The sequence below is a fragment of the Saccopteryx bilineata genome, chromosome 3, assembly GCF_036850765.1.
Source record: "Saccopteryx bilineata isolate mSacBil1 chromosome 3, mSacBil1_pri_phased_curated, whole genome shotgun sequence".
Classification (NCBI taxonomy): domain Eukaryota; kingdom Metazoa; phylum Chordata; class Mammalia; order Chiroptera; family Emballonuridae; genus Saccopteryx; species Saccopteryx bilineata.
Window position 1 is genome coordinate 112,288,114 of NC_089492.1, and position 27,716 is coordinate 112,315,829.

Sequence of the window (27,716 nt, forward strand, 5' to 3'; positions counted from 1 at the left end):
GCTTCACATCTTGCAGAACTCCTGAATTCAAGAATGTTATTATATTCATTGAGTGTTATGGACTGAATGTTGTGTCCTCCCAAAATTCTTATGTTGAAATCCTAACTCCCAATATGATGGTATTCAGAGGTAGGGTGTTTGGGAGGTTATTAGGTCACAAGGGTGAAAGCCTCATTAATGGGATTAGTGGTTTTATAAAAGGGACCTCAGAGACCTCGCCCTCTCTCTTCCATGATAGGTTATGAGTCTGCAACCCAGAAGAAAGCTCTTACCAGAACCTGACTAATGCTGGCACCCTGACTTAGGTTGCCAGCCTCTACTGTGAGAAGTACGTTTCTGTTGTTTATAAGCCACCCAGTTTATAACTTATCCTAGCAACTCAAACTAAGATACTATGTTGGCTTTTTCAGGTCAACTCCGGTATGATTTAGAAAGAATTTGTTTTCTTATTGCCTCCCTGTAGATTTCTCAATATAATAATTTTCTAGAGGATACTTTATTTACTTTGGGATTTTTGCTTACTGTTTTTTTACATTTATTATCAAAAGTTTCTGACAAAATTTAAAATATCCTACAGAAACCAGCATATCACACAATAATGATTTATTACTATGTAATGAACAAACATGTTAAGACTGATCATGAAAATAAACAGAAATATGGTAGATCCTCATTTTCTAAAGAAATATATCTTTATTGACTTTTTCCATTTTCTTACAAAGCAGTTAAAAAACTCATTCTTGAAATTGCCATTCAATGTTATAATGGCTGTCTCCTCATGAGACTGTCAGTGGAGCTATAGTAAGTTTCCTTAAGCACCACAGAAAATAATAATTGCTTGGTCCCACTGTTACAGAAAAGAATCAAAATTTTACTGGATAGAGTATGCTTCGTTTTCTTGAAGAAGACCAGTTTAGTGCATTAATGTCTAATTTACATATAGTAATAAAGACAAACTTTGAATCTTTACAGATTAAATGCCCACTTTATACCATGTGTAATTGTTTGAATTATTGGTGAGTGTGGTGAGTGTACAGTATATAGATGTAGATGTACTAGATGTGTCTATAAATAAAATAGTACTTTAAAGTAACAGTATTCTTTGGCTGATTTAAACGCCTATAATGGACTCTTTGAAAAGACTAAAATGAAAATGGCCCCACTATTATTGTCAATCTTAATACTGAACTTGTGCGAAAGGTTCCTAGGTTGTTGACTGTCAGCATCTCCAGGTCCACGATATATTCTCTAGGTCCTGTTAATGACTTCACCAGCACAAGCATTGCACTTACAGGACTGGTTTGCTAAAATAGAAGAAAAAAGAGGAAGGGAGAAAATAATTTTTTTCTTGAAGTTTTCTTTCTTTTTCCTCCCTCCCTCCCTCCCTCCCTCCCTCCCTCCCTCCCTCCCTCCCTCCCTCCCTCCCTCCTTCCTTCCCTTCTCTTCTCTCCATTTCTCTTCTTTCCTTCCTTCCCCCCTTCCCCCCTTCCTTCCTTCCTTCCTTCCTTCCTTCCTTCCTTCCTTCCTTCCTTCCTTCCTTCCTTCCTTCCTTCCTTCTTTCCTTTCTTTCAATTCAGTGAGAGGAGGGGAGGTGGAGAGACAGACTTCTGCATGCACCCCGACCAGGATTCATAGGGCAAGCCCACTAAGGGGCATTGCTCTACCCATCTGGAGAATTGCTCCATTGCTCAGCAACCTAGCACTTCTTAGTACCTGAGGCGGAGGCCATGGGGCCATCCTCAGTGTCTGAGCCAACTCCAAATGAGTCATGGCTGCAGGGGGGGGAGAGAGAGATAGAGAGAGAGAGAGATAGAGAGAGAGAGAGAGAGAGAGAGAGAGAGAGAGAAGTGAGGGAGAGGAGTGGAAAAGCAGGTGTGCACTTCTCCTGTGTGTCCTGACCAGGAATCAAACCTGGGGACATATACATGCTGGGCCAATGCTCTACCACGAGCCAACTGTCCAGGGCTTCTTTTCTCTTTTCTTTTCTTTTTCTTTTTCTTTTCTTTTCTTTCTTTCTTTCTCTTTCTCTTTTTATCTTTCTTTCTTTTTCTTTCTTTCTTTCCCCTTTCTTCCTCCCTTGCTCCTGCCTTTTCCCCCTCCCTCCTTCCTTCCTTCCTTCCTTCCTTCCTTCCTTCCTTCCTTCCTTCCTTCCTTCCTTCCCTCCCTCTTCTTTCTTTCTTTCTTTCTTTCTTTCTTTCTTTCTTTCTTTCTTTCTTTTTTTCTTTTTCTTTTTCTTTTTCTTTCTTTCTGTCTTTTTCTTTTTCTCTTTCTTTCCCCTTTCTTCCTCCCTCGCTCCCACCCTTTCCCCCTCCCTCCCTCTTCTCCTTCCTTCCTTCCCTCCCTCCCTCCCTCCTTCCTTCCTTTCTTTTTCTTTCTTTCTTTCCCCTTCCTTCCTTCCTTCCCTCCCTCCCTCCTTTCTTTTCTTTTCTTTTCTTTCTTTCTTTCTTTCTTTCTTTCTTTCTTTCTTTCTTTCTTTCCCCTTCCTTCCTTCCTCCCTCGCTCCCACCCTTTCTCCCTCCCTCTCTCCTTCCTTCCTTCCTTCCTTCCTTCCTTCCTTCCTTCCTTCCTTTTTCTTTCTTTCTTTCTTTCTTTCTTTCTTTCTTTCTTTCTTTCTTTCTTTCTTTCTTTCTTCTTTCTTTCTTTCCCCTTCCTTCCTTCTCTCCCTCCCTCCCTCCTTTCTTTTCTTTCTTTCTTTCTTTCTTTCTTTCTTTCTTTCTTTCTTTCTTTCCCCTTCTTTCCTTCCTTCCTTCCTCGCTCCCACCCTTTCTCCCTCCCTCTCCTTCCTTCCTTCCTTCCTTCCTTCCTTCCTTCCTTCCTCCCTCCCTCCCTCCTTTCCTTCCTTTCTTTCTTTCTTTCTTTCTTTCTTTCCCCTTTCTTCCTCCCTCACTCCCACCCTTTCCCCCTCCCTCCCTCTCCTCCTTCCTTCCTTCCCTTCCTTCTTTCTTTCTTTCCCCTTCCTTCCTTCCTCCCTCGCTCCCACCCTTTCTCCCTCCCTCTCTCCTTCCTTCCTTCTTTCCTTCCTTCCTTCCTTCCTCCTTCCCTCCCTCCCTCCTTTTCTTTCTTTCTTTCTTTCTTTCTTTCTTTCTTTCTTTCTTTCTTTCTTTCTTTCCCCTTCCTTCCTTCCTCCCTCGCTCCCACCCTTTCTCCCTCCCTCTCTCCTTCCTTCCTTCCTTCCTTCCTTCCTTCCTTCCTTCCTTCCTTCCTTCCTTCCTTCCTCTCTTTCTTTTTTGTGAGTATAGCTCCTATTAAAACTAAGGGAAGAATTTTTAGGGTGGTATAAAAGTCACTCCTCAGTCTCTTCTTGATTCCAGCCCTTTTTGGGTTTTACCCTTTGTCCACACATAGTTATTAGTTCCAAGTTACAGGAGCCTGCATTTTTTTTTTTTTTAAATTTGTCTCTCTCTGTTGAACTTCTCTTCACTTTTATTGCATATTACTAGCCTTATATAGAGATGGAGTTCAGGTGAGAATCTGATAATTTTTGAGCTGGTGAACAAAGTTGTTGTCTTTCACTTTTCAACATCATGAATATGTTTACATTCCAGTAGAAGAAGAGACATGTAAATAGTTAATTTCAATAGCATGTGGCAAATGCTAGTTAATATGGAGAAATAAAAGGTATGTATGAAGATACATAAAGGTATATAAACACAGTGAAAAGAAAGAAGGACCCTCAAAAACTGAAGGAAGACATTTGAATGACTGAGGAGAGTCACCAAAATAAATAGAAATTTTGCAGAAAATACAGTATGTTAGAAAAACTTGATGCAATTTCATTTTGATAAAGGATGTGATGGGTGCTAAAGAGTGGAGGGAGTTGGGGTTGGAGGGGCAGGTAAACAAATGTGTGAATATGAAGATTAAGAGGAGGGCAGTGATAGAGACAGTACATTAAGATTCAGTAGTCACTTCAATGGGTGGCATTAAACCAAGCGAGAGAATATATACATGATAAGACTGGGTCTGACAAGGGCCGACATTTAAGGAGTGGGCAGAAGAGAAAGCACTGAAGGAAGCTACAAAGAAATAGATGTTTAAGTGGAAAACAAAAGAGTGGCTAGTAGTTTCCAATTGAGCAGGAGAGGTTGAGGGTGAATAGAATAGAAAAATACCTCCTCCCACGGAGTTAACAGTATGGATGTTGCTGTTAACTTTTTTCCAGAACAATTTCAATAGGGTAGTGGGAATAGATAACAGAGATGTGAGGATAGGAAATGAGAAAGCAAAGACTGATTACTAACTATGCTTTAAGAGAATTGGCTATGAAGGGTCAAGAGAGAAGAGCCACATCTAGAGGAAGAAACAAGTTAAATATGAAGGAAATAGACTGGTGTTTGACAGAACAGGTTTTAGAGGATAAAAAATGAAGAATACAGGTGGTCGGCTGTCCTTGATTGACATAAGTGAAACCTTGTCTTTGGAAAGCTTGAGAGAGAATGTAGAAAGGGAGACACATGGACTTAAATTTGCAGAGAACGGAATGCAAAATTCAGATAATTTCATGCCTGTTGGCCTCAGTGGTTTGAGAAGACTAGAAGATGAGGTCACTTTCTGAAAATGGTGAGTGTACAGATTTAAAGAGTATGGGGACATTTGAGATCAGGAGCTGAAGAGAAAAAATAAAATGAAGTAATAAGATTGTTGAGCATACTGAGGACCCATTTGAAGTTGGAGACTTATAGTATTATCAATCTGTGCTGAAAGTTGGGTATGAAAATAGATATAGACTATGGGATTGATCTAGGTTATTGGTTAAGGAGTTGAGGTGTTGGTGACAGAATACTTCAAGGGTCCATCAAATGATAGACTGAAAGACAATGAAAAATGAGGGGTTGGGGAGTAGCATCACTTTGAGGGTGAAGAGAAGATAGAGTAGGAGTGAGGGCTTGAGAGAGAAAAAGGAGAGTCAGTCACTGAGTGGGTCACTGGAGACTAAGACTGTGGTACAGAACTGTTATGAATGATAACAAAGTCCAGTGTGTGGCCATGGGGCTGGTGGCAGAGTGGCACAAAGCTGTATATCATGGGGGATGAGATGGCCAGGAATACTGACCAGGAATCAATATCTCCAAATGGAACTCCTTCCCTTCCTCTTTAGACTGTTTCCTTTTTCCCTATCTTAGTAAATGGCACCACCATTTACTGTTGCTCGTGACAGAAACTTGGAGGTTTTCCTTGTTGCTTCCTTCTCCTCCACCTCCCCATAACAAATGGGTTAACTACTGTAAGTCATGTAGTTCATCCTACATTTTCATAAATCTGTTCAGTTCTTTTGGACTCACTACTACAATGCTAGTCTCCCATCTCTTGAATTACTACTGGTTTCTTGCTCCATTTCAATCTAGGTTCTACAGTGTAGCCACACACATCTTTTTTTTTTTTTTTACAGAGACAGAGAGAGAGAGTCAGAGAGAGGGACAGATAGGGAAAAACAAACAGGAAGGGAGAGAAATGAGAAGCATCAATTCTTTATTGCGGTTCCTTAGTCGTTTATTTATTGTTTTCTCATATGTACCTTGACCTGGGAGCTACAGCAGAGTCAGTGACCTCTTGCTCGAGCCAGTGACCTTGGGTTCAAGCCAATGACCATGGGGTCATGTTTATCATCCCATGCTCAAGCCAGCGACCCTGCACTCAAGTTAGTAACCTCGGGGTTTCGAACCTGGGTCCTCTGCATCCTAGTCTGATGCTCTCTATCCACTGCACCACCGCCTGGTCAGGGACCACACACCTTTTTAACATGCAAATCTGATAATGATGCCTTCACCTGAAACCCTTAATATGGTCTGTAAAGCATTGTGTAATCCGGCCTTGTTCATCTCTCTCCAAGCTCCTCTCAAGCCACTCTGCCTATGTATAGCACTTGGAGTTCCAGACCAACTGGTCCTCTTCTAATTCCTTCCATTTACTAGTCTCTAATTTCTAATCTTCAGTTTAAATCAACTTCTTCCAAGAGGCTCACAGACATCTCTTGTCTCAGGTGTGGACTTGTTATGCACTCATGAGCGACTTGCAACAGTCAATTGTAACATTCAGTAAATTTGTGAACATTTGATGTCTTGACTATAAGCTCCACTGGGGCAGGAATTGGCTGAGTTTTTTTTTTAATTTTTTAAAAAATATTTTATTTATTGATTTTTAGGGGGGGGGGAGAGAGAGAGAGAGAGAGAAGGGGGAGGAGCAGGAAGCATCAACTCCCATATGTGCCTTGACCAGGCAAGCCCAAGGTTTCGAACCAGCGACCTCAGTGTTCCAGGTCGACACTTTATCCCACTGCACCACCACAGGTCAGGCCAGAATTGGCTGAGTTTTATTCACTGTTGTGTCTCTAGGACTTAGCATGGTGCTTGCCTCTTGTAGGGAATAGTAATATCCTGAAAGTATTGGTTGAATTAAGTTCATCTAAAATTTTTTTGCTCACTTGTTACGTGCCAGGTACCATTCTGGGTGTTGTGCATGGAAGAGTGAACGTACCGCTCAAGTCTCTGCTCTCATTACACTCACACTCCAGTGGGTGACATAGACAAATAAATACTCTGAAGTGTTGAAAAGGACTATGAAGAAAAATAAGGCTTAGTAAGGGAGGATAGATATTGGGAAGGAGGGGAGAAGGATGGCATTCTACCTTCAGTTTCATGTAGTATATACTTCTTTACAAGATATCCCTTTATCTAGGGAAGATGTTTTTCTCAGCATTCTTCCCAAAGGAATATAAATATAATCCTGCACACCACAGATCCTTTCAAGGTTCAGGTCCAGTCTCACGATCACCAAAAAAAATTCCTTGACTCTTTCAGCCTATATTAATTCTTTGATGTCCTAGACCATGGACTTAAACTCAAACTTTCCTTCTTCTTTTTCCTAGATGTTAACTTTTACCACATAACAATGTTTAAAGTTCTTTGAAAAAAAGGCACTATTACATGCACCTAGCATGGAACTCAGCATCCAGTAGGTGCTTAATAAAGGTCTGCTAATTGATTCTTATGCAATAAATGTCCTTTATACAAGTGGAATTTCAGTGGAGAAATTTTGTAGAATGTAATCTAATTACTTTTTGAGTAATGTGATTAGTAGTCTTAAAATGCTTTTTTATTTTAAATGTTTTCTTCTTTCAAGTTTAATGTTATTTAACTCTAGGATTATCAAAATTGGCAATGTTTTAGATCACTCATGAGAAAAGAAGGATGTTACTTGAGAAAAACACTATATTTGAAACATCAAGTCAATAAACGCCATGATATGAATCATAAAACTTTTAAAGTGTCATGCTTATTGCAAGAAAAAAACATGCTGGAACTTTACTTCACTGTTGATTCTGCTAGAAAATTTTATTTTCTTAAATTATAGTAAAGAGTTCAAAATGGAAAATTATTTTTAAAGAAGATTTTTAGATGAACCTATTTTATTGTCATGGGTTACAAACAATGTTATTTGTTTGGGATAGAATTATTAAATTGGTATTATCTAAACTGTGTGAAATTCATTTAGAGTAAACTTCTTACATTATGTAGTCTTTCTCAAATTTAAAGCATCAAATGTTACAGAGCTTTATTCTTAGCTATTAGAAAACAGAATAGTAATAGATTGTATTTTGGGTTTGTTTTTTCTCTTCAGAAGTTGGTCATGAGAAATTAATCATTTCTAATTTACTGGCAAAGAAACAGAATCACATAATTCTGGAGCTGGAAGAGAACTTTAATATAGCAAAGAACAGCGTAAAAGTGTAAACATTAAAAATCTGTAAACTTTACCACAAGGATGAATTTCCCAATTTACTTTTCATATTCTCAAAATGAAATATTGACTTTAAAATTTGATTAAAAATGAATAGTGCCCAAAGGAGTTTTGAGAAAATTGTGACTGCGTGAATAACATCCTTAGCTTGAGACAGTTACCGTAACCCTGTCAACGGCTTGGTGGGGTGCCATCATTTTCACATGAAGTGGTGAGCTGTATATAAAATATGTCAGAATTTTGACCTAAAATGAACTTGCTGAGATTTTGCAGGGGTGACTGGAAGGCTGAGGCACTAGAGTCAGGGAGATCTACTTGGAATCTGTTGGAGGGATTGGGGAGGTGCTAAGAGCAAGTTTAAAGGAAGAGAGGCAGGGACATGGGGGAGCAAATATAACCCAGAAGATACTGTGAATAAAGAAATGGCCTAACTCAAAGAAAGAGTTCATATAGGTAATGAAAGAGAGGGAAGCACAATGGTGGCTTCAAATTTTCTGCCTGGAAGAGGTTTACAAGAGTGATACAACTATTGACACATATGTTGCGGTGGGTTGGGATCACTTCTTAGATTTAGTTTGTAAAAATGTGAATAATCTTGTGTATGTAACAATAAGGAATTCATGGTTTTTGAAAAGCTCTTCAGGAATTTTTTTTCTAGGTACAATTAAATAACTATCACTAATTTGGAGTGTGTGTGTGTGTGTGTGTGTGTGTAGGCTTGTGTTTTGGTGGTCATACACAACTCCAGTAGGGTCTATAAGTTGTTATGTGAATGACTTTAGGGAAGCTACTCAATCTGTCTGAGTCTTGCTTTTCTATGGTGTAAAAAATGGATATATATATATATATATATATATATATATATATATATATTATCTATCTTACAGTGTTATGAAGCAAGAGGACTGAAAGAGAATGCACACACAGGAAGGCCGTACACGTGCCTTTAAATGTTAGCTTTCTTTCCACATGAATACTACCAAATGATACCAACAAACCTGAACCTTTCTCAACAGCTAAGGTTGCCCTCAGGATACTTACTCTTAGGTAGAACTCCCCGTTTTCATTCCCAGATTTAATCTGGAAAGTATTGATAGTGTTGGTATAAATGGTTGTGGCCTGTATCTGGAAGATATCTGATGGCACAGATCTATCAGATCGGATGCTCATGTATTTGTAGACTATGGACTGGGGAAGTTCTCGGCATACTGCATTTGAGACTTGGCAAACACATCGACTGTGAAGGCAAAGAGAAATAGTCAGCAGTTTGGCTAGGTAAGACCGGAAAACTCTCACTTTCAGAAATTTTGATTTTTCTCACTTCTCTGATGTTAGAATGTAGGGATCTTGACAAGGATTTCGTGGGTAACAACGGAAGCCGCCATGATAATTCCAACACATTTCATCTTCTCGACATTCATTTGTGGTCTCACACTCATTTATATCTGTAGAATATAGAGTCAAAGAGTTTACTGATCTAAGTAAGTTGTATAAGTGGCAGATTCTGGTTTGCAAGGAAGGAGGTGTTTGGGAATCTGCATTGTGTTTAATTTGTTTTTAAACACAAGGATGGATGGAACCCAGTTCATTGCATTTAATTCAGCATAGAGAGCCATTATAGAAAAATCAATGTGTGTCATTTCATGATATTTTATCAAATACCTATTGTTTATGTGCTAAATTCAAAACCAAAAGCTAGCCATTGATTCTGTTTGTATGAAAGTGAAAGACATTACCCTAGCAGGGAGGCTCAGTTGGTTAGAACATATTTCCAACATACCAAAGTTGCAGGTTCAATTCCTGATCAGGGCACATATAAGATTCCACCAATGAATGTATAAATAAGTGGAACAACAAATTGTTGATTCTTTATTTCCCTCTCCCCTTCTCTATCTCTCCCTCCTTTCTTTCTAAAATGAAAAAAGCTAAATAAATAAAAGTGAAGCCTGACCTGTGGTGGCGCAGTGGATAAAGCGTTGACCTGGAAATGCTGAAGTCGCCAGTTCGAAACCCTGGGCTTGCCTGGTCAAGGCACATATGGGAGTTGATGCTTCCAGCTCCTCCCCCTTCTCTCTCTCTGTCTCTCTCTCCTCTCTCTCCCTCTCTGTCTCTCTCTCCCTCTCTCTCTCCTCTCTAAAAATGAATAAAAAAATTAAAAAGTGAAAAACATCAATTCTTTCCCTAAGGGAGATTATAATTTATACTGCTCACAAAAATTAAGGGATATTTAAAAAATGAATATGAAGCTATAAAATATCCCCTAATTTTTGTAAGCAGTATGGTTAGCACTATAGATATGGTAATAGTTATAAAATAAAATGGAATTAAAGAAGATATTAATAAGTGCACTGAAAGATTAGTTTTATTTTTATTTTATTTATTCATTTTAGAAAGGAGAGAGAGATAGAGAGAGAAGGGGGGGGGGAGGAGCAGGAAGCATCAACTCCCATATGTGCCTTGACCAGGCAAGCCCAGGGTTTCAAACCAACGACCTCAGCATTTCCAGGTCGATGCTTTATCCACTGCGCCACCACAGGTCAGGCTGTGTACTAAAAGATTAGAAGCACATTTAATTAGAATTGATTAAATATGCCTGGGAAACTAGAGAAGACTGAAGGGAGGAGGAGGCATCTCAACTTGGCCTTCAAGGGTGGTGGCTGGATGGGATTTTCATTGTTGGGGGGAAGAGGGCCTCCCAGGCTGAGAAAGCAGCAAGCAAAAACTATGCAGAACTCAGTTTACTGTCTTAGAAGCTTCAGAGAAAGATAAAGGCTAGAGATGTGGTTTCAGTGCAATAGCATGCTGGTGGGTAGTTGATGCTCTGGGGGTGGATTATTCTCTCCGGAGAAAGCACAGCACAGGAATGAAGCTACACGTGTTCCCCCTTGAGCTAAAGACAGTGTGGAAGAAGAGGAACTAAGGAAGAGGCTATCAGTCTTGAGGCAACCCAGGAAAAGGTAGTCTAAGGAAGTCAGAGGGGACGAGAGACCTGGGAAAGAGGGTTGTAGACAGGCCAGGCTGGGCAAAGACCGATTTTAGATTTAGGAATTAGAAATTCCCAAATAATATCTGAGAGAACAGTTTCACTAGAGAGCCATTACATTAATAACAACAACAAAATAACATATATATTACATCTGTATTCCTTTTGCATTTGAGTAGTGATTTAAATTTTATCCAATATGTCTTTTTTTTTTTGATAGAGACAGAGAGAGTCAGAAAGGGACAAATAGGGACAGACAGGAAGGGAGAAAATGAGAAGCATCAATTCTTTGTTGCGCCACCTTAGTTGTTCATTGATTGCTTTTTCATATGTGCCTTGACTAGGGCGCTCCAGCCAAGCCAGTGACCCCATGCTCAAGCCAGCGACCTTGAGCTTAAGCTAGCGACCATAGGATCATGTTTACGATCCCACGCTCAAGCCAGCAACCCTGCACTCAAGCTGGATGCGCCCGTGCTCAAGCTGGTGACCTCGGGGTTTCGAACCTGGGTCCTCCGTGTCCCAGTCCGATACTCTATCTTCTGTGCCACCACGTGGTCGGGTTCCAATATAAGTCTTTCCTGAATCATTCTTTCCCCACAATTGGATATTTTCATTTTTTAATTTACTCATTTATTGAATCCTTGCTGTAAGTCAGGCATGGGCTAGTTGCTGAGATATGATCTCTTTCTTCTGTCTGAATTCTCATAGCTCATGTTATTCTTTTTGGATCTTTATTGCTTTCTGCTTTGCATTATTGAAATAGGCACGTTTGTCTTCACCCTTCTAACAGCCTGCAAATGCCCTCAGGGAAGGGCTAGCAAACACATTTTTATGTTTCCTCATCACCTAGAATTAATGCACTGGGGGTACCTGAGTTTATAAGAAATGTTAAATTGAACTAAATTGCTCCTAACATAAACCACATGGAGATAGGTAAGAAACATATCTTTATTTGACATGGAGGAAAAATTAATAAGGGTTAAGTAGTTGACCCAAGTTCATACAGTTAGTGACAGGCAACTTTTCTACTGTAAGATATAGCATCCTCTAAATGAGAATAAATCCATGCCTTGTTCTGGGAGGACAGAGAGAAAAATGACAACTTTCTTTTATTTTCCAAACTGGCTAAAGCTATCTGGAACCCAAAGAAGACTGGGAAAGCTCTGAGTTTTCCTAAAGTCAATTATAAGAAATGTCTTCTTTTGGCCTGGCTATGGCTAAAGAAAGAACTTCAGTTCCTCAGAAGACATCATCACAGTTGTGTTATCTTTTCAGTTTTGTTTTTTTCAATAAAGATGATGTTTAGCTACAGGGAAAACTAAGACTGGTTTGGTTTGTTATAATAGAGTCCAATAGCAGCAAAAGAAATTTTATATAATAGTTTCATATATTACTTGCAGTAATTTAATTTAGAGCTTAGCATAATGGACACCTTAATCATTCTGGAAGGTTTTTCAGAAAATTTTAATAGTATTAACATATTGATGAGTGTGTCTATGTGTTTGCGTATTCTCTCTTTGCCTCTTGTTTTTTGTCTTCCTCTTCCTCTTCTGCACCCTACAATACCATTTTTATTTTTGCAAGACCATGGAAACAAGAAAAGTTATTTCACCCTCATAATAAGCCTTTTGGAAGAATGTAAGAATCAAAACTCTTTCAATTTTACTTTAGTCTGTGGATGAGGTTGGGAAAGGACAGTCTCAGTGGGGAAACCAATTACTCTGTACTTTACAAGAATGTCTCTTTCACACACACACACACACACACACACACACACACACTGTTTGGCTTAGTCAAAACTTCTGAAGCTGTGTATCTATCTTCAAGATATAACACTCATGAGTCCCTTATTTCAATTTTCAGTGCATTTTCACCTTTAATTATAACATATTAATGTTTCCAGATATACAGGCTAGGCAGGTAAGATTCCACTGTATATTACTTTGCTTCTTTCCTTTGCTGAGTATCAAATCCATTTAGGGTGAGAAACACATAGACATCTGTGTGAAGGACTCCAGGGAAATTGGTTAAGATATCCCACTGGCTAACATTTTCCAGCATGTAATATTCATGTTAAAAGTCTCAATTAGGGTTCAGAAAGTAAAACCATTGGAATGCAATGTTTTCCACAATTAACACTACAGAGTCTTTAATAACCTGGAAAGGGGTATAAAGATATTCATTGTTCAGTGAATGACATTCTGATTGTGCTCATATTTGGGGGTTGGAATCTAGTTGAATAATCATGTGTTTACTGATAAATTCCAGGTCAATGGATTTTACTTTTCTGAGTTAGTATTTTTCTGTAAAATCATGATAAAGACTGAGAATCCCCAGTGTCTCCTTTCCTTGATCTTTTCCTTTCTTAATAAGATTTCACTGCACTAGGTGCCCTCTCTCAATTCTGATTAAAAAGGACTCTCTGAAGAAGATTTGCTACTCACCATTTATGTTGCTAGGTAAATTTCATAAAAACATCTTGAATTATATAGGGTTTAATTACAAATAATTTTTATGTATATTATTTCACTTCCCTCCCTCAACTCCCTTTTCCAAATGAGAAAGCTGAGACTCAGAGAAATTTGATAATTTGTTTAAGATTATACAGATAGAATACAGTACAGCTAGGACTCAAACAGATTTTCTGTCTTCAAGTTCAGTCATTTTTTTTTCATTCTCTTATTGCTTTATGTAAATGTCAGTGACTGTACTAGCTTTTCCAGAATTACCTACATTTTTGGTTTTATAAGTGTCTTTTCCCTGTTAAAATTTGAAGCCACATGTGACATTGATGGTAGGGAGAAGAGGGTGAATATTTTCAGATCTTTTGGAGAGACTCTGACTGATATCATACAAGTAGAGAGCTGCTTCTGCCACCTATGTATGTGTGTATAAAGATCACTTATTTGTTTATTTTAAAACTGGATCCAAGGACATAAGCTATTTATGTACTAGTAGTTTTGGGGGTTTTTTTTGCCAAAGAATTCAAGCATATTTTAACATATATATTCTGATTTTCTCAGTATCTAAACTACTACCCAATTTATAATCCTAGTGTTTTAGAGAATTGAGACTGATTTAGGTATACCTAACCCACATTATTAAGCTTATGCTCTTGACTCAAACTCATGGTGAGATATAATAATAATTGAATCTTTTCTGGTGGATGCTTAGAAGGCATGTATCATGGAGATTATGTAGGCTGTATAGAAGGGATATCAATATTTCATTAAAATTGTTTATATTTTAAGAAAGAAATACAATTAATTTAAATTTTGAGGAAAGTAAGTATTAACAGTAACTACCCTATTAGCCAATACCTTTTTTATGAGATACGCATATCTCATAATGAACAGGAGGAAAAAAGAGCACAAGTTGTATATTTAAGGTGGAAAAAAATGAAAAGTCTATGGTAGAGAATGCTATAATTCCTCCCTACTCTTCCTGTTTAAAACTGAACATAACAGATACAAAAACAATAAACTTACCCTGACATGTTCTACTTCTCACCACTTGGTATCCCTGGGGGCACATACATGAGAATTTCCCAGGTTCATTGACACATTGATATTGACACAGGTAGCTTGAGGTTCTGCATTCATCAATGTCTGTTGAGAAGCAAGTACACAGAACTGAAAAACTACTTTGGCAATATTTTTTAGATGAGGTAAGAGTAAAATTACTGCAAACTCTGAAGTAGAAATACAATACTTTATAAGAAGCTCAAGGACAAATTCTAACAATATCAGCTTATTTCCTCTAGATCCAGAACAGCAATTTTCAATTTTTTTCATCTTATGGCACACAAAAACAAATTATTAAAATTCTGTGAAAAATTATGATAAAGACAAATAAGTATAATTTTGATTCATTCACACTGGATGGCTATGATTGTGTTGGCTGTTGTCATTTTTTATTTGACAGTATAAGGGAAAAGAGGTCAGTGCCCCTGATTAAATAATCACGTATTGCATGTTCTAAAAATCCTTGTGGCACACAGTGTGCCACAGCACTCTGGCTGAAAATTGCTCAAGAACTTCACAGCACAAAGAGTTTGCCTTACTTTTTTTTGTCCTCCTTCACCTTTTATTTGGTTTTCTTTATGCCCCTTCCCTCCCTCCTCCCCCTCCCTCTCCTTCCTTCCCCTCCCCCTGGTAACCACCACACTCATCTATGTCCATGAGTCTCAATTTTGTATCCCACCTATGTATGGAATCATATAGTTCTTAGTTTTTTCTAATTTACTTATTTCACTCAGTATAATATTATCAAGGTCTATCATGTTATCGTAAATGATCCTATATCTTACTATCAGTTTTACTCAATCATTGCTGACAGTTTGTTAAATCCTGGACCTAACCATATGAACTTAGCAGAGTTAATGAACTAGTTTATGGTTGATTTTTTAATTTTAGGCCATGCAGACCCATCCATGATCCAGATTCATATTTACTTTCTCAGAAATTGTGTGGCAAGTTCATCTGAGCTTTGAACTTCAAGTCCCATCCCTGTGCTAACTTCTAGAGATGACATCCTGGCAGGGTCTGGCCTTCAGGGAAAAAATGCTTTGTTTGCATTTATCAATGATGATGCCCTTATAGTATGCTTAGAAGGGTAGAGATGGGTGTCTGATTTAACCCCCCCCCCCTTTTTTTTTCTTTCTGAAGCTGGAAACGGGGAGAGACAGTCAGACAGACTCCCGCATGCGCCCTACCAGGATCCACCCGGCACGCCCACCAGGGGCGACGCTCTGCCCACCAGGGGGCGATGCTCTGCCCCTCCGGGGCGTTGCTCTGCCGCGACCAGAGCCACTCTAGTGCCTGGGGCAGAAGCCAAGGAGCCATCCCCAGCGCCCGGGCCATCCTTGCTCCAATGGAGCCCTGGCTGCGGGAGGGGAAGAGAGAGACAGAAAGGAAGGAGGGGGTGGGTGTAGAAGCAAATGGGTGCTTCTCCTATGTGCCCTGGCCGGGAATCAAACCCGGGTGCCCTGCACGCCAGGCTGACGCTCTACCGCTGAGCCAACCAGCCAGGGCCTGATTTAACCCCTTTTGATTTTGAGCACAGTAGCATAATGCGAGGCCTCTCTGGATAAAATATTGAGTATGTCCTTTGTAGCCCCAAGTAAAGCAGGGAGGGTCCATGAAGAAGTCAGAGACATCCAGTGTCAACGGCACTCCCTCAGAATGTCTTACGCTTTTTAAGTTATACAGTGGAATGAGCATGTGCAATGGACTCTGAAGGTTATCCCTTCAGTTAAATGGCCCTCTTAAGTGGAAAGTGAAACCCAGGCAATTTAAGATATGTGCCCAAGTCACACAGCGGCAGGAATAGGACTAGGATCCAGGTCTCTTGGTTTCTATTCTAACATACAATCAGCATTTTCTGAACTTAAATGTGCACACCTAGAGTTGGATGCGGATCTGACTCAGTAGGTCTGGGCTGCGACCTGAGATTCTGTATTTCTCACAAGCTCCCAGGAGGTGCTGATGTTGCTGGCCATTGGGTCAGATTTTGAGAAGCAAGATACTACTAGCACACCCTTCTAATTATTAGACCCACCCTCACATTTAAGTAATTTTTTTCTTCTCCTTTTTCTTGATAACATACTAAAAAGTCAATGTTCCAATTGAAGTAATTGGATTTTAGAATATAATTTCCATGGATAAAAATCTGTTTTCATAAACAGAGACATAATCAAATAAAAGAATAGCAATCAAGAGTCTTATTAAAAATAATCTGTAAAATCTTTTACCTTCACAGTTGAGCCTGTCACTACTTAGCTCATATCCTTGATTACACTGACAGATGAACGAACCAAGAATGTTGTAGCATTGCTGAGCACACTGATTGCTGGCATCACATTCATTTATGTCTGAAAGGGAAAGTTATATACATTTATATACCTATGTCTTTAAACATATCCTTGCTCTTTTATACCTTTGTCACTTGATGATAAGTGAGTAATTCCCTAGCTGGATTCTTTGCCCTGCAGAAGCTCATTGGAGAACATCCATTCAGGTTTTCATATTTTTTGAAACAACTTCAAACATCTGTTGTATACTTCTTTTAGAAACACCAGAATTTTTTTTTTCTGGAAATGACAGTTATTTTGGGGTTTGATGAATCTTTCCAGAAGAATTTAATGATTCTAATAAATATACATTCCAGTGTCTCTTTTCTTTTATTGTTGTTCAGATGTAAAATGCCAAGTCTATAAATAATTGATATAAGACACTCATACTGATACGGTCTCTCAGCATGCTGTAGTGAAGATTTATCTGTGCTATTTATTACTTTTTAAATGGGTTCTGTTAAATTCCATTACAATTATAACATAAGCCTTTGAGACCCATACAGAGTTTTGCAATGCTCTAAAGCACTGAAAATACTGTGAAAAGGCATTTTTCCTGCACTAGATTCTTTCCATGTCATGCCAATCTAAAGATCGTGTGCCATGACACTGCATTCTGAAAGAGGAGAAGCAGCATGTAAAAATCAGATGCACTTTCAGTGGAAAGTCTATGTACTTGAATTTGGCACCTCCAGCTTTTCTATCACACACTGTTCACTAACTGGTGTGTGTATATCAATGGATCTCACTTTCTCTCTCTCTCTCTCTCTCTTTTTGATACACCAGAGAAAAGAACTAAAACCAAGATTAACAAAGTTTTCCATTCACATCTTGATGTGTTTTAAGAAAAAGATTGGTTACTGTCTTTTCAGCTTTCTTCAGGGAAGATGATGGAAACCAGTTCACTCAAGAACATAGAAAACTAGAAATACAGCAATGTGGTATGGAGTTATTTATTTTTTTTGAAGACAGAAATCAGTCAGGATGGCAGTTCCCAAAAGGCTTACCTACGCAGGTATAGTTGTTGGCTGCCAACTGAAACCCAGGACTGCACTGGCAATAAAATGATCCTGGTGTGTTCACGCATCTTTGGTGGCAATATGGAGGCATGGTGCATTCATCTATATCTACATTAACAGGCGCACACACACAAAGAAAGCTACATTATTGATTATCCACAGCTGTTTGCTCTCAAGTTCTCAGAAAAAGATTATTCAGAAAATCTATCTAAAGAAGACCTCATTTTAAAAGCAATTATTATTTTTTTTAAAAAAATTAGGATATATGTGCTTTAAATATATGTTGCTCTGCATCTCACAGTTATGTGAGATGTTAAGAAAAAAGACTTCATAAACCTAGCCGGGTGGGTTGAGATTTAAAAGAGAGAAAAGTAATTAAGGCTAGTTCATATATATATATATATATATATATATATATATATATATGAGGATGTCAAATTGAAGATCTAAAAGCTGACTTAAATAACAAGTAAAAAAGAACTATCAAAGAATTGAGTGAAGTGCATAAACTAAGAGAAAGAAGGGTGGGCTTCTATTTAGTTGGTAACTTTGGCGAAATCATTTAAATGTTCAGTATCTTGGTTTTTTTCTTTTGTAAAATGTGGATAGTAATGCTTGCTGTGTGTATCTTATAATATTTCTGTGAGAATCAAATGAAAGAACACTGTGGAAGGAATAAGATGCTAAACAAAACTACCCTCTGACACAGTGATGAAGTGTTCCAGCCTGTGTCCTTCTCATATAAACATCTCCAACTATAAAATGCTCAATTGAGGATTTGCAAAGTGAGATTAATATCTCAGAAGCATAATAAAATTTCATTAATTCCTAACTGTACACTTTATGATGACTCCATCATGGCATGGGTAATTTAAAATAACAATTATGAATGTACACTGTAAAACGATGTAGTGACACTGTCTTATAGTAAAAAAAAAAGTGAAAATCAAACTTTACGCAAACTCTTCTGACACTTTAATAACTAAAAGTGTGGGAAGGATTGTGTTCAAAAGCCTCAGGGTAATCTGAACTCGTTAAAAAAAAATCTGTCAATTGCTAGCTTGTTGTTAACCTCTTGGACTTCCATTTCCTTGTCCATAAGTGATAGTACAATAATGTGGTAGAACTGTTGGAATGATTGCATGACATAAGATAGGCAAATTTCCTTACACAAAACAGGTAAAAATAAATAGGAGTTATTATTTATAAGTTGCAAAATCTATTTGAGTTAACTTGAATATTGAAACAAATGATAATGTTACGCACATGGCTTCCCCCCTGGTTTATTTAGGTGTCTGCTCAAATATCACCTGAGGAAGACCATCTCTGAACATCCATATAAAATAGTTTCTTTGCTTTATCTATCCCCTTATCCTGCTTTATATTTCTTTGTAGACATTGACACGCCTGGATGGTGTTACGTGCTTATTTGCTTCTTGCCTGTTTCCCCCACTATAATGCATGGCAGATATGACCTGTCTCTTCCTCTTGATGTGGAAGTAGAGTATTTTTTGTCTGTTCATTGCTATATGCTTAATACCTGCAACAGGGCCTGGCATAGTAGGTGCTCACTAAACATTAGTTGAATAAATGGAAACATCATATCAACTATGAGCAATTTTAGTATACTTGTTCTTAGTACCCAGTATTATACCCAGGTGCCAGTCTCAATGGCTAATTTGTATAAATGGTACTTTCTAATAGCTCCATGAGGGCTGTGATTCTGTATAATCTGTTTGTTCACCATGATGTCCTAGCACTCAAGACAGTAGCGGGCACACAGTTAGCCTTCAATAAATATTTCATGAATAAAATATGTGTCTTTATAACCAGTGAATATTCATTGAACCACTGTTATTTGCTAGCATTGTGTTTAGCTATGCAGGTTTAAAATGATGATAAATATACATACATTCTCTCCCCATATAGTACGGAAGATGGGCATGAACAGATTACTGCATGGAATGATAAGGTCAACAACAGAAAGGTGTATAAGGGACAGAAGGAGCACTGTGCTACTCAAAGTATGTATGGCCTGCTGATCACTGCTGGTCCATGGCTATTTCAACCAGTCTGCAACAAATAAGTACAGAAGAGATTAGTTCTTCAGAAATAGCAATTTGGTGTTACCACAGCATTTTTATTGTAGTTTATAGAAGAATTAATCTGTAACAGATAGGAAATTTACAAAAAGGGTCCATCAAAATTTAATAAGTACTGGCATAGAGGAGGCAGTGACTAATTGTATTGGGGTAGATCATGGACACCTTCCCAGAGGAAATGACTCTGAGCTGGGATTTTAGAGTTAAATAGGAGTTTTCCAGGAGTGCATACTCCTGGTGCTGAAAGAGCTTATTCACAGGCACCAAAGTGTGACACCGTGAGATATATGTGGGGGATTATAAGTAGTGGGATAGAGCTGGAGGTTTAGTTTTTAATTTTTTTTGGTGGAAGAGGAGTGTTCAGGGCTGGGCAAGGATCATCTTAAGGAAGACCTATATACTCTGTTGAGGAATGTAGAATTGTTTTTCTGGGTGAGAGAAATACACACAATTAGACTGAATTTAAGAATGTCTCCTCCTACCATATCACAAAGAGCAATAACTATGTGTTCCATTTTTGGTTCTTCCCAAAGTAGTTTGGATTAGTTCTTTTTCTCTACTTTTTATGCTCTCAATTGTTTATTTTCCTGACTAATACAGTGGGCAAAATTTTGGTGTCTGTGGAGTTTTCCACATAATCTTCTCCTAAGTCACAGTTTCAGTCACTACAAACCCTGGGCCTTCCTCGGAGGCTGGGCAGTAACCCCAGCCTCTAGGAACAGCCCATGGCAGGCAGAACTCCACTGGGGCCCATGAGGAGCTCAGTGTTGACATCCTGACATCAACAGCTCACATTCTCAGGCGAAAATGGATACTGATTGCCTGTCCCCACATCCGGATCCTCTGTTTCTAAGAGAAAATAGACTCGTCACTTCTATGGTAAGAGGTGGTATGTAAATCCATGGACAGAGGGAGTCAATTAAAGAGTTTCATGTGTAGTACTGGGTTTCACAACTGAGCCCAGAACACTTTAGTTTACCTCTTATTTGCCAGCCAGCCTCCTCATACTGTGTTCTTCCAGTCATTCGAGAAACATGCCTAGAGCATCGACTTGGTGGGCACTCTTCAGGGACTAAGGCAACACCAGTGACACAAACCAGACCTGGCCCCTGCATTGAGGGAGCTCAAGTAGAGGCAGATGCTGCACTTGCATTACTAGCACTGCATCTGCTTGCAGCATAAAGAACGTTTAGTATGTTAGCTCATTACATAGTGATCGCATACAGCTATTCAGCCCCGGACCAGGCACTGTTCTAAGTATTCCCACACACAAGCTTCTGAAGTAGGGGCTAGTATTATCTTCAAAGTCTACAGGGAAAATGTCAAGTAGAGAATTCCAGTAACTCACCCAAGGCCTCAGTGTGAATTAGGGATGGGGATGGGATTTTAACCTCCCCTTTTGCCTTGTAAACTATGTTATGTTGAAACCAGTGAATGAAGCCTGTATCCTCATTGTTTCAGTGCTATAGTCCTCAAATAGCAAATATAAAATTATTTTCTTATTTGCTTTTATGGTCTCATTCATACTCCAAATTTTTGCTTTTGCTTAATTTAACATGTAACCAACACTTTGATATCCAGAATATGCTGAGCCTTTAAGGTTAGTTTTCTTGGGAATGTGGAAAATAGATGGTCATTCAATGAAAGGATAAACAGTTGTTGGCTATCATTCTCCAAATAAATATGAGTGCTTTGTTTTGAATGCTTGTGCTTTAAACAATTCAGAGGCTCAAGATAGAACCTTGCTTACTGCACTGTTGTACTTACCCACACACTGCTCTCCTCGCTTCTGATACCCTGGTGGGCACTGACAGGCGAAGGAGCCACGTAAATTGATGCACACCTGGCCAGCTCTACAGTTGTGTGTCCCTGCAGCGCACTCATCAATGTCTGTGAAAGACACACAACATAGAAAGGGTTTGAAGTTGGTTGTAAGGATGTTAATATTTCCTCCATATTATCATAATATTTTTTTAAGGAAATTGAGTTTTGTTTTGTTGTTTTTTTTTTTTTTTGTATTTTTCTGAAGCTGGAAATGGGGAGAGACAGACAGACTCCCGCATGCGCCCCACCGGGATCCACCCGGCACGCCCACCAGGGGCGACGCCCCGCCCACCAGGGGGCGACGCTCTGCCCCTCCGGGGCCTCGCTCCGCCGCGACCAGAGCCACTCCAGCACCCCGGGCAGAGGCCAAGGAGCCATCCCCAGCACCCGGGCCATCCCCGCTCCAATGGAACCCCGGCTGCGGGAGGGGAAGAGAGAGACAGAGAGGAAGGAGGGGAGGGGGGAGTGGAGAAGCAAATGGGCGCCTCTCCCACGTGCCCCGGCCGGGAATCGAACCCGGGTCCCCCGCACGCCAGGCCGATGCTCCACCGCTGAGCCAACCGGCTAGGGCCAAGGAAATTGAGTTTTTACTTTATTCTTGAAACATTACTCTGCAATATTTTTATATTGGACATGTTTACAATGATAAATTATTTTTAGGGTTCAGAAAATAATTTCACAGATGCCAGTGTGAACCACTGAGATGTAACAAATGCTGACATTTTGCTCTGCTTGCCTGAGCTCACTTTATTTTGTTACGAAATAAAACAGACCCTGGCCGGTTTGCTCAGTGGTAGAGCGTCAGCCCAGCATGTGGAAGTCCCAGGTTTGATTCCCAGCCAGGGCACACAAAAGAAGCGCCCATCTGCTTCTCCACCCTTCCCCCTTTTCTTTCTCTCTCTCTTCCTTTCTCTCTCTCTCTCCTGCAGCCAAAGGTCCATTGGAGCAAAGTTGGCCTGGGTGCTGAGGATGGCTCTATGGCCTCCACCTCAGGTGCTAGAATGGCTCTGGCTGCAATGGAGCAGCAGCCCAGATAGGCGGAGCATTGCCCCCTAGTGGGCTTGCCAGGTGGATCCCAGTTGGGCACATATGGGAGTCTGTCTCTCTGCTTCCCCACTTCTCACTTCAGGAAAAAAAAAAGAAATGAAAAAAAAAATATATATAGCTCAAGTCTTACTCCATCTTCTTCCCTTTACCCACCCATCTACCACTGTCCTGGTAGGTCTGAATTCTTTCTGAGATGTTTTCATACTTTTGGTATACAGAGATGCATCCATTAGACTATACAATATCACTTTGTGTGTTTAAAAATATAAATAAATTGCATGATACTTGTTTTTTTCCACCCAACATATTGCATTTGAAATCATTTCTATTGACAAATCTTTAAAAATCTTCCCAATAACAGGGTATAAATCAAACTTTAATATTATGCATTCCATGTTGCTTTTGGTGTGTGTGTTAAAACTTTAGGGTAACAAGACTATATAAACCTTTCATTGCAAATTTCAAAATGCAATGAATTTAATTTGGTAATATTCCTCTAGAAGAAATGGCTGGTGTAGTATAAAATACATATTTTCCCAAAGCATTTCAATTCTGGAAATAATATAGTAATGATGACTTAAGGTATGTTATAGTTTTAGAAAAGTAAAAATTCTCAGTCATAATATAATGAACCTGTTATAAAAAATTTTGGAGGGATCAAAATGTAATGTAATCTGTGTGTGTATATTTATATTACACAATAATTTATGTGATATTTAATTTTGCCTTATCTGTATCACCTTTGCATTCATTCTCTCGCTCACATTATGAAGGTAATAGCACAAATGAAAGGATTATGTGATTTTGGCTTTCTTCAACAACGTAAGACTCTAAGTATCATTAAAAAATATAGACTTATAATTCTTTGATGACAAAGTTAGCATAAAAACTGCAACAAGCTTGGGGTCTTAGAACGTCACTGTGGTAGACCCAGCCAGAGCGGTACTTTGGGCCAAGAATCAATAATAAAAAATTGAGCCATCAGTTAGAATTTATTCTTCAATTCTTGCCCTTCCCTTTAAGAAACTCAGAATGTTGCCATTCTAATATTTCCAAGGAGAATTACTACGCTTACACTATCCAGTGTAATAATGTAGGAAGCTCAGGTTATGAGAGTGTTGTCCTCAGATATGAGCTTCATTTAGCTGGGTGTGGAAATGATAAGGGAGATTCTAAAAGAATAAGGGTGGGGTGATTAAAAATACTCAAAGGCTATATGGCTGTTACTGGATAATAACCTATTAAGAGCATCTACTTATATAATTCTTTGAACCTGGGTTTTAAGTTTTGGTGAATTTATTTTTGTTATTGTTTTTTATTTTTATTTTGAAATTTATTATTATTTCTAAGTAATTTAAAATAATTACAACTGTATCCTTTTTAGGTACTATACGAAGGTGCCACAATCTTGCTTTGAAACGATCTGTTCTTTTTTTGTGTTTTTTATTATTTTTTCATGGCATTTGATGAAAACATTTCTACTGAGGTTTCTTTAGAGCTTTATGACTTACTAATGCAGAAATGACAGCAGAATTCCTATTGTTATATGTCAAGAATATTTGCCAGCATTTGCAGCGATAAGAGCCCTGAGAGATACCACAATGTGAGATTCAGATGTGGCCAGTTTCCTCACTACATGCTGGTGGGAGATCAAGGACTGGCTGGCTGCTGCATTTTCTAGAGGAGGCCTCACCAGTGATGGAAGCTTCCTTCTGAGACAGCACTCTGCAAACTGCCTCCACCCCATTACACTCCTGATCTCCTACAATTTCCTTCCTACTTTCTAGTTATTCACTTCGAAGTCTCTTTGATAAATAGGGTAACAGTTCTAGTGGTATTATTATATCGTTAACTAGATTTTAAACATAAAAACCTTGTTCCATTTATCTTCTGAGAAGGATTAGTTTAATAAAAATACTGGGTGAGTTAAAGTAATTTAATAAAAACAAACAAGCAAAAAACAAAAGTCAAATATCACTGCTTCCACTATCACTACTTTCTTTTTCTTTATCAAAAAACTAAATAGACTGCGGTAGAGCGTTGGCCTGGCGTGGGGGGTACCCGGGTTTTATTCCCGGCCAGGGCACATAGGAGAAGCACCCATTTGCTTCTCCACCCCCCCCCCACCCGCCTCCTTCCTCTCTGTCTCTCTCTTCCCCTCCCGCAGCCAAGGCTCCATTGGAGCAAAGATGGCCTGGGAGCTGGGGATGGCTCCTTGGCCTCTGCCCCAGGCACTAGAGTGGCTCTGGTCGCGGCAGAGCGACGCCCCGGAGGGGCAGAGCATCGCCCCCTGGTGGGCAGAGCGTCGCCCCTGGTAGGCGTGCCGGGTGGATCCCGGTTGGGCACATGCGGGAGTCTGTCTGACTGTCTCTCCCCATTTCCAGCTTCAGAAAAATACAAAAAAAAACAAAAAACAAAAAAAAATCCAAGCCTAAATAGAACTGCAGTAGGACTCACTTCACCTAGCACTGACTACTAATATTCTTAATACATTTTCTATTTACATGGATTCATTTTATTATTAATTCTTTCAGAGGGGAAACCTTCTAAAATTCAATACAATGCATTTGTATGAAATCCCCTTTGAGAAATAGGAGCCGAGTGCATGCTTTATCATACACCTTGAGCTGCGTCTGCTAGCGTGTGAACTGACCACATTTTCATTTATGGCTTCTCTGACTCAAGTTTAGAATATTTATCCTCTCTTTTGCTCTTAGCAAGTTATCTAATGCTGAAGGATATGTGTATATACACACATACTGAATTTCTTTGAACTACGTTCAATTGTACTGCCAGTTTATTAGTTTATTTAAATAAAATCTTTATTATTTTGAAAGTTGTACTTTGAGATATGGTTATGGCACTCATAAAGCATATAAGTCATATTAGAAAGTTATAAAAATATATAAAGTCATATATAAGAATTCTTATACTTTATTAAATCTCTTATGCTTTTTTTTCTACTTATACTCATTTCTGTTTGTCTAGAATGTCAGAAAGCTCAATGTGTAAGAAAATCACTAAAATATACATCTATGTCAGAAATTGCATCTAAGCGGAATATCCATCCTTGTGCAGATGTACCAGAAGATCTGGCTCTCCCAGGTGTAATTATGAAAGCCCTTTGTGGTGAGAATATCTGTAGTGGCAAAAGCAATATTTTATCACAAACAAAAGTCAGTCAAGATTTTCCTGATAATCTAAGAAAAAGTACCCTGGGGAGAGGAGTTCTTGTTTTATTTTTAAACTATGTATAATCTATCCTTGATAGTTAGCTCACTAAGTTCTTAGACGATCCGTTAAAACATTCCCCAGAACCTGGACCCACACTCTTTGAGGATGGGGGTCGATGTCTTACTTTTTTTCTGTATTCCTAGTGCCCAGCAGAATGCATGAAATATGGTGGGTTTTCAGTAAATATTTGTTAATAAATGAACATATGAATCATGATTGCAGAGGTTTAGAGTTTAAGGAAAGTAGGACCAATGTTTTATTTCTTGGAACTCAGCATTTACACAACAGGTTAACAGGCAAGATGTAAGTAAAACAGCAAAATCAGCAGGATGTCAGCAAAGGGAAAAGGATATCCTGCATTGAGAGGTGCAGAAGCTATGAAGAATAAGGCAGCGTCAGAGAAGGGTGGCTACGGTAAGTTTGCCCAAAGAGTAGAGTTTTGAGTTGGAGTTTGAAGAAGGTAAGGTGCATGGGTTTACAGAAACAGGAGGCTATTTCTAGATAGAAGGCAGGTCACATTAGAAAACCCTGACAAGACAAAAGTAGTTTGCATGATATGGCTGAGAGCTGGACTAAGCATGGCTGAGGGGCTGGGTGTGAAGAGCCTGGTATATGGCTTTGTTGAAGGTGCTCATAAAATGGTAGTTCAAGTCGTGAGCAAAATTCAGGGCCTTAAAGGTGGGACTAGAATTTGGATTAAACACCACAGGGAACAGCTCTGAACCATGTAGACATAGTAATGTAAATGTTACCAAAGAACAAAATAATAGAATGCGCTTCCTAAAATATCCCAACATGTAAATCAACTCACATTTCATCATTCTAAGGCATTAAGAATAGCTAATGGCAATATTTGGTGATTCACTCATTTTTCAGAAATGTGCCTGTGTTCTCCCTCTAGTGATTTATACTACTGTAGGCCCCTCTCTTGGTGACTTTGGCACCACCTTTGCTTTAAATAATATAGTCTGACCTTTGCTCAGCTCATACCCCTAGCCTCTTTACCGTACTGACCCTCAGTCTATGCCAGGGGTAGTCAACCTTTTTATACCTACCGCCCACTTTTGTATCTCTGTTAGCAGTAAAATTTTCTAACCGCCCACCGGTTCCACAGTAATGGTGATTTATAAAGTAGGGAAGTAACTTTACTTTATAAAATTTATAAAGCAGAGTTACAGCAAGTTAAAGCATGTAATAATAATTACTTACCAAGTACTTTATGTCGTATTTTTGCTAAGTTTGGCAGAATAAATCTTTATAAAACAACTTGCTATAGTTAAATCTATCTTTTTATTTATACTTGGGTTGCTCCACTACCGCCCACCATGAAAGCTGGAACACCCACTGGTGGGCGGTAGGGACCAGGTTAACTACCACTGGTCTATGCAATTGCATATTTAGTTTTTTCTCAGTTAATGAAAGTAACTATGTCCACATCTCTGTGGTGTCCATTAAGTCCCGGCTTAGGCCCTCATTCTCTATGTTTTTGGCTCCTTCCCTTCAGTCTGACTCATATTTCCCAAACCCCTGACTCATGCTGCTTTCTCTCTCTTATGCAATGTTTTAATCTCTGCAGTGTTCTTTCCACAATTTGATAATTTACCACAATGTGAAGTCACTTAATGTGTTTCATGGACAAAATTTTCTGTGTCTTAAACGCTGCAGATTGCCAATTAGAGGTTTAAGGAATAATTCAGAACTCTGGAATAAGCTACAGTTGACAAGCTATCAGAAGGCACTGAAATAGGAGGGAGGGGGTTGAAATTTTGATTCTGTCACTGCCTTTGTGATCCAGGGCCATGGTTTCAATTCCTTTTCTCTCCGGTCCTCCATCTGTAAAATAGACTGTCTATCTTTAGTGACAGTGAGCAGATTAAAAAAATAATGTTTAGAATCTTCAAAATATATCTTTTTGTATC

General features: G+C 39.0%; 1 protein-coding gene across 3 annotated transcripts in view; it reads right to left on the reverse strand.

The window, feature by feature from the left end:
• Positions 1 to 669: 669 nt before the first annotated feature.
• The window catches only part of EFEMP1 (EGF containing fibulin extracellular matrix protein 1), a 72,693-nt gene continuing 45,646 nt past the window's right edge, over positions 670 to 27,716 (reverse strand). For all 3 annotated transcript variants that reach the window (XM_066267167.1, XM_066267165.1, XM_066267168.1), the window contains exons 5-11: positions 21,460 to 21,582; positions 17,579 to 17,698; positions 16,473 to 16,592; positions 14,209 to 14,328; positions 9,059 to 9,182; positions 8,779 to 8,974; positions 670 to 1,304 (exon numbers count right to left, since the gene is read on the reverse strand). In XM_066267167.1, the coding sequence (XP_066123264.1) occupies positions 1,143 to 1,304; positions 8,779 to 8,974; positions 9,059 to 9,182; positions 14,209 to 14,328; positions 16,473 to 16,592; positions 17,579 to 17,698; positions 21,460 to 21,582 (965 nt within the window). In that variant the 3' untranslated portion in view covers positions 670 to 1,142. The remainder of the gene's footprint in view (positions 1,305 to 8,778; positions 8,975 to 9,058; positions 9,183 to 14,208; positions 14,329 to 16,472; positions 16,593 to 17,578; positions 17,699 to 21,459; positions 21,583 to 27,716) is intronic.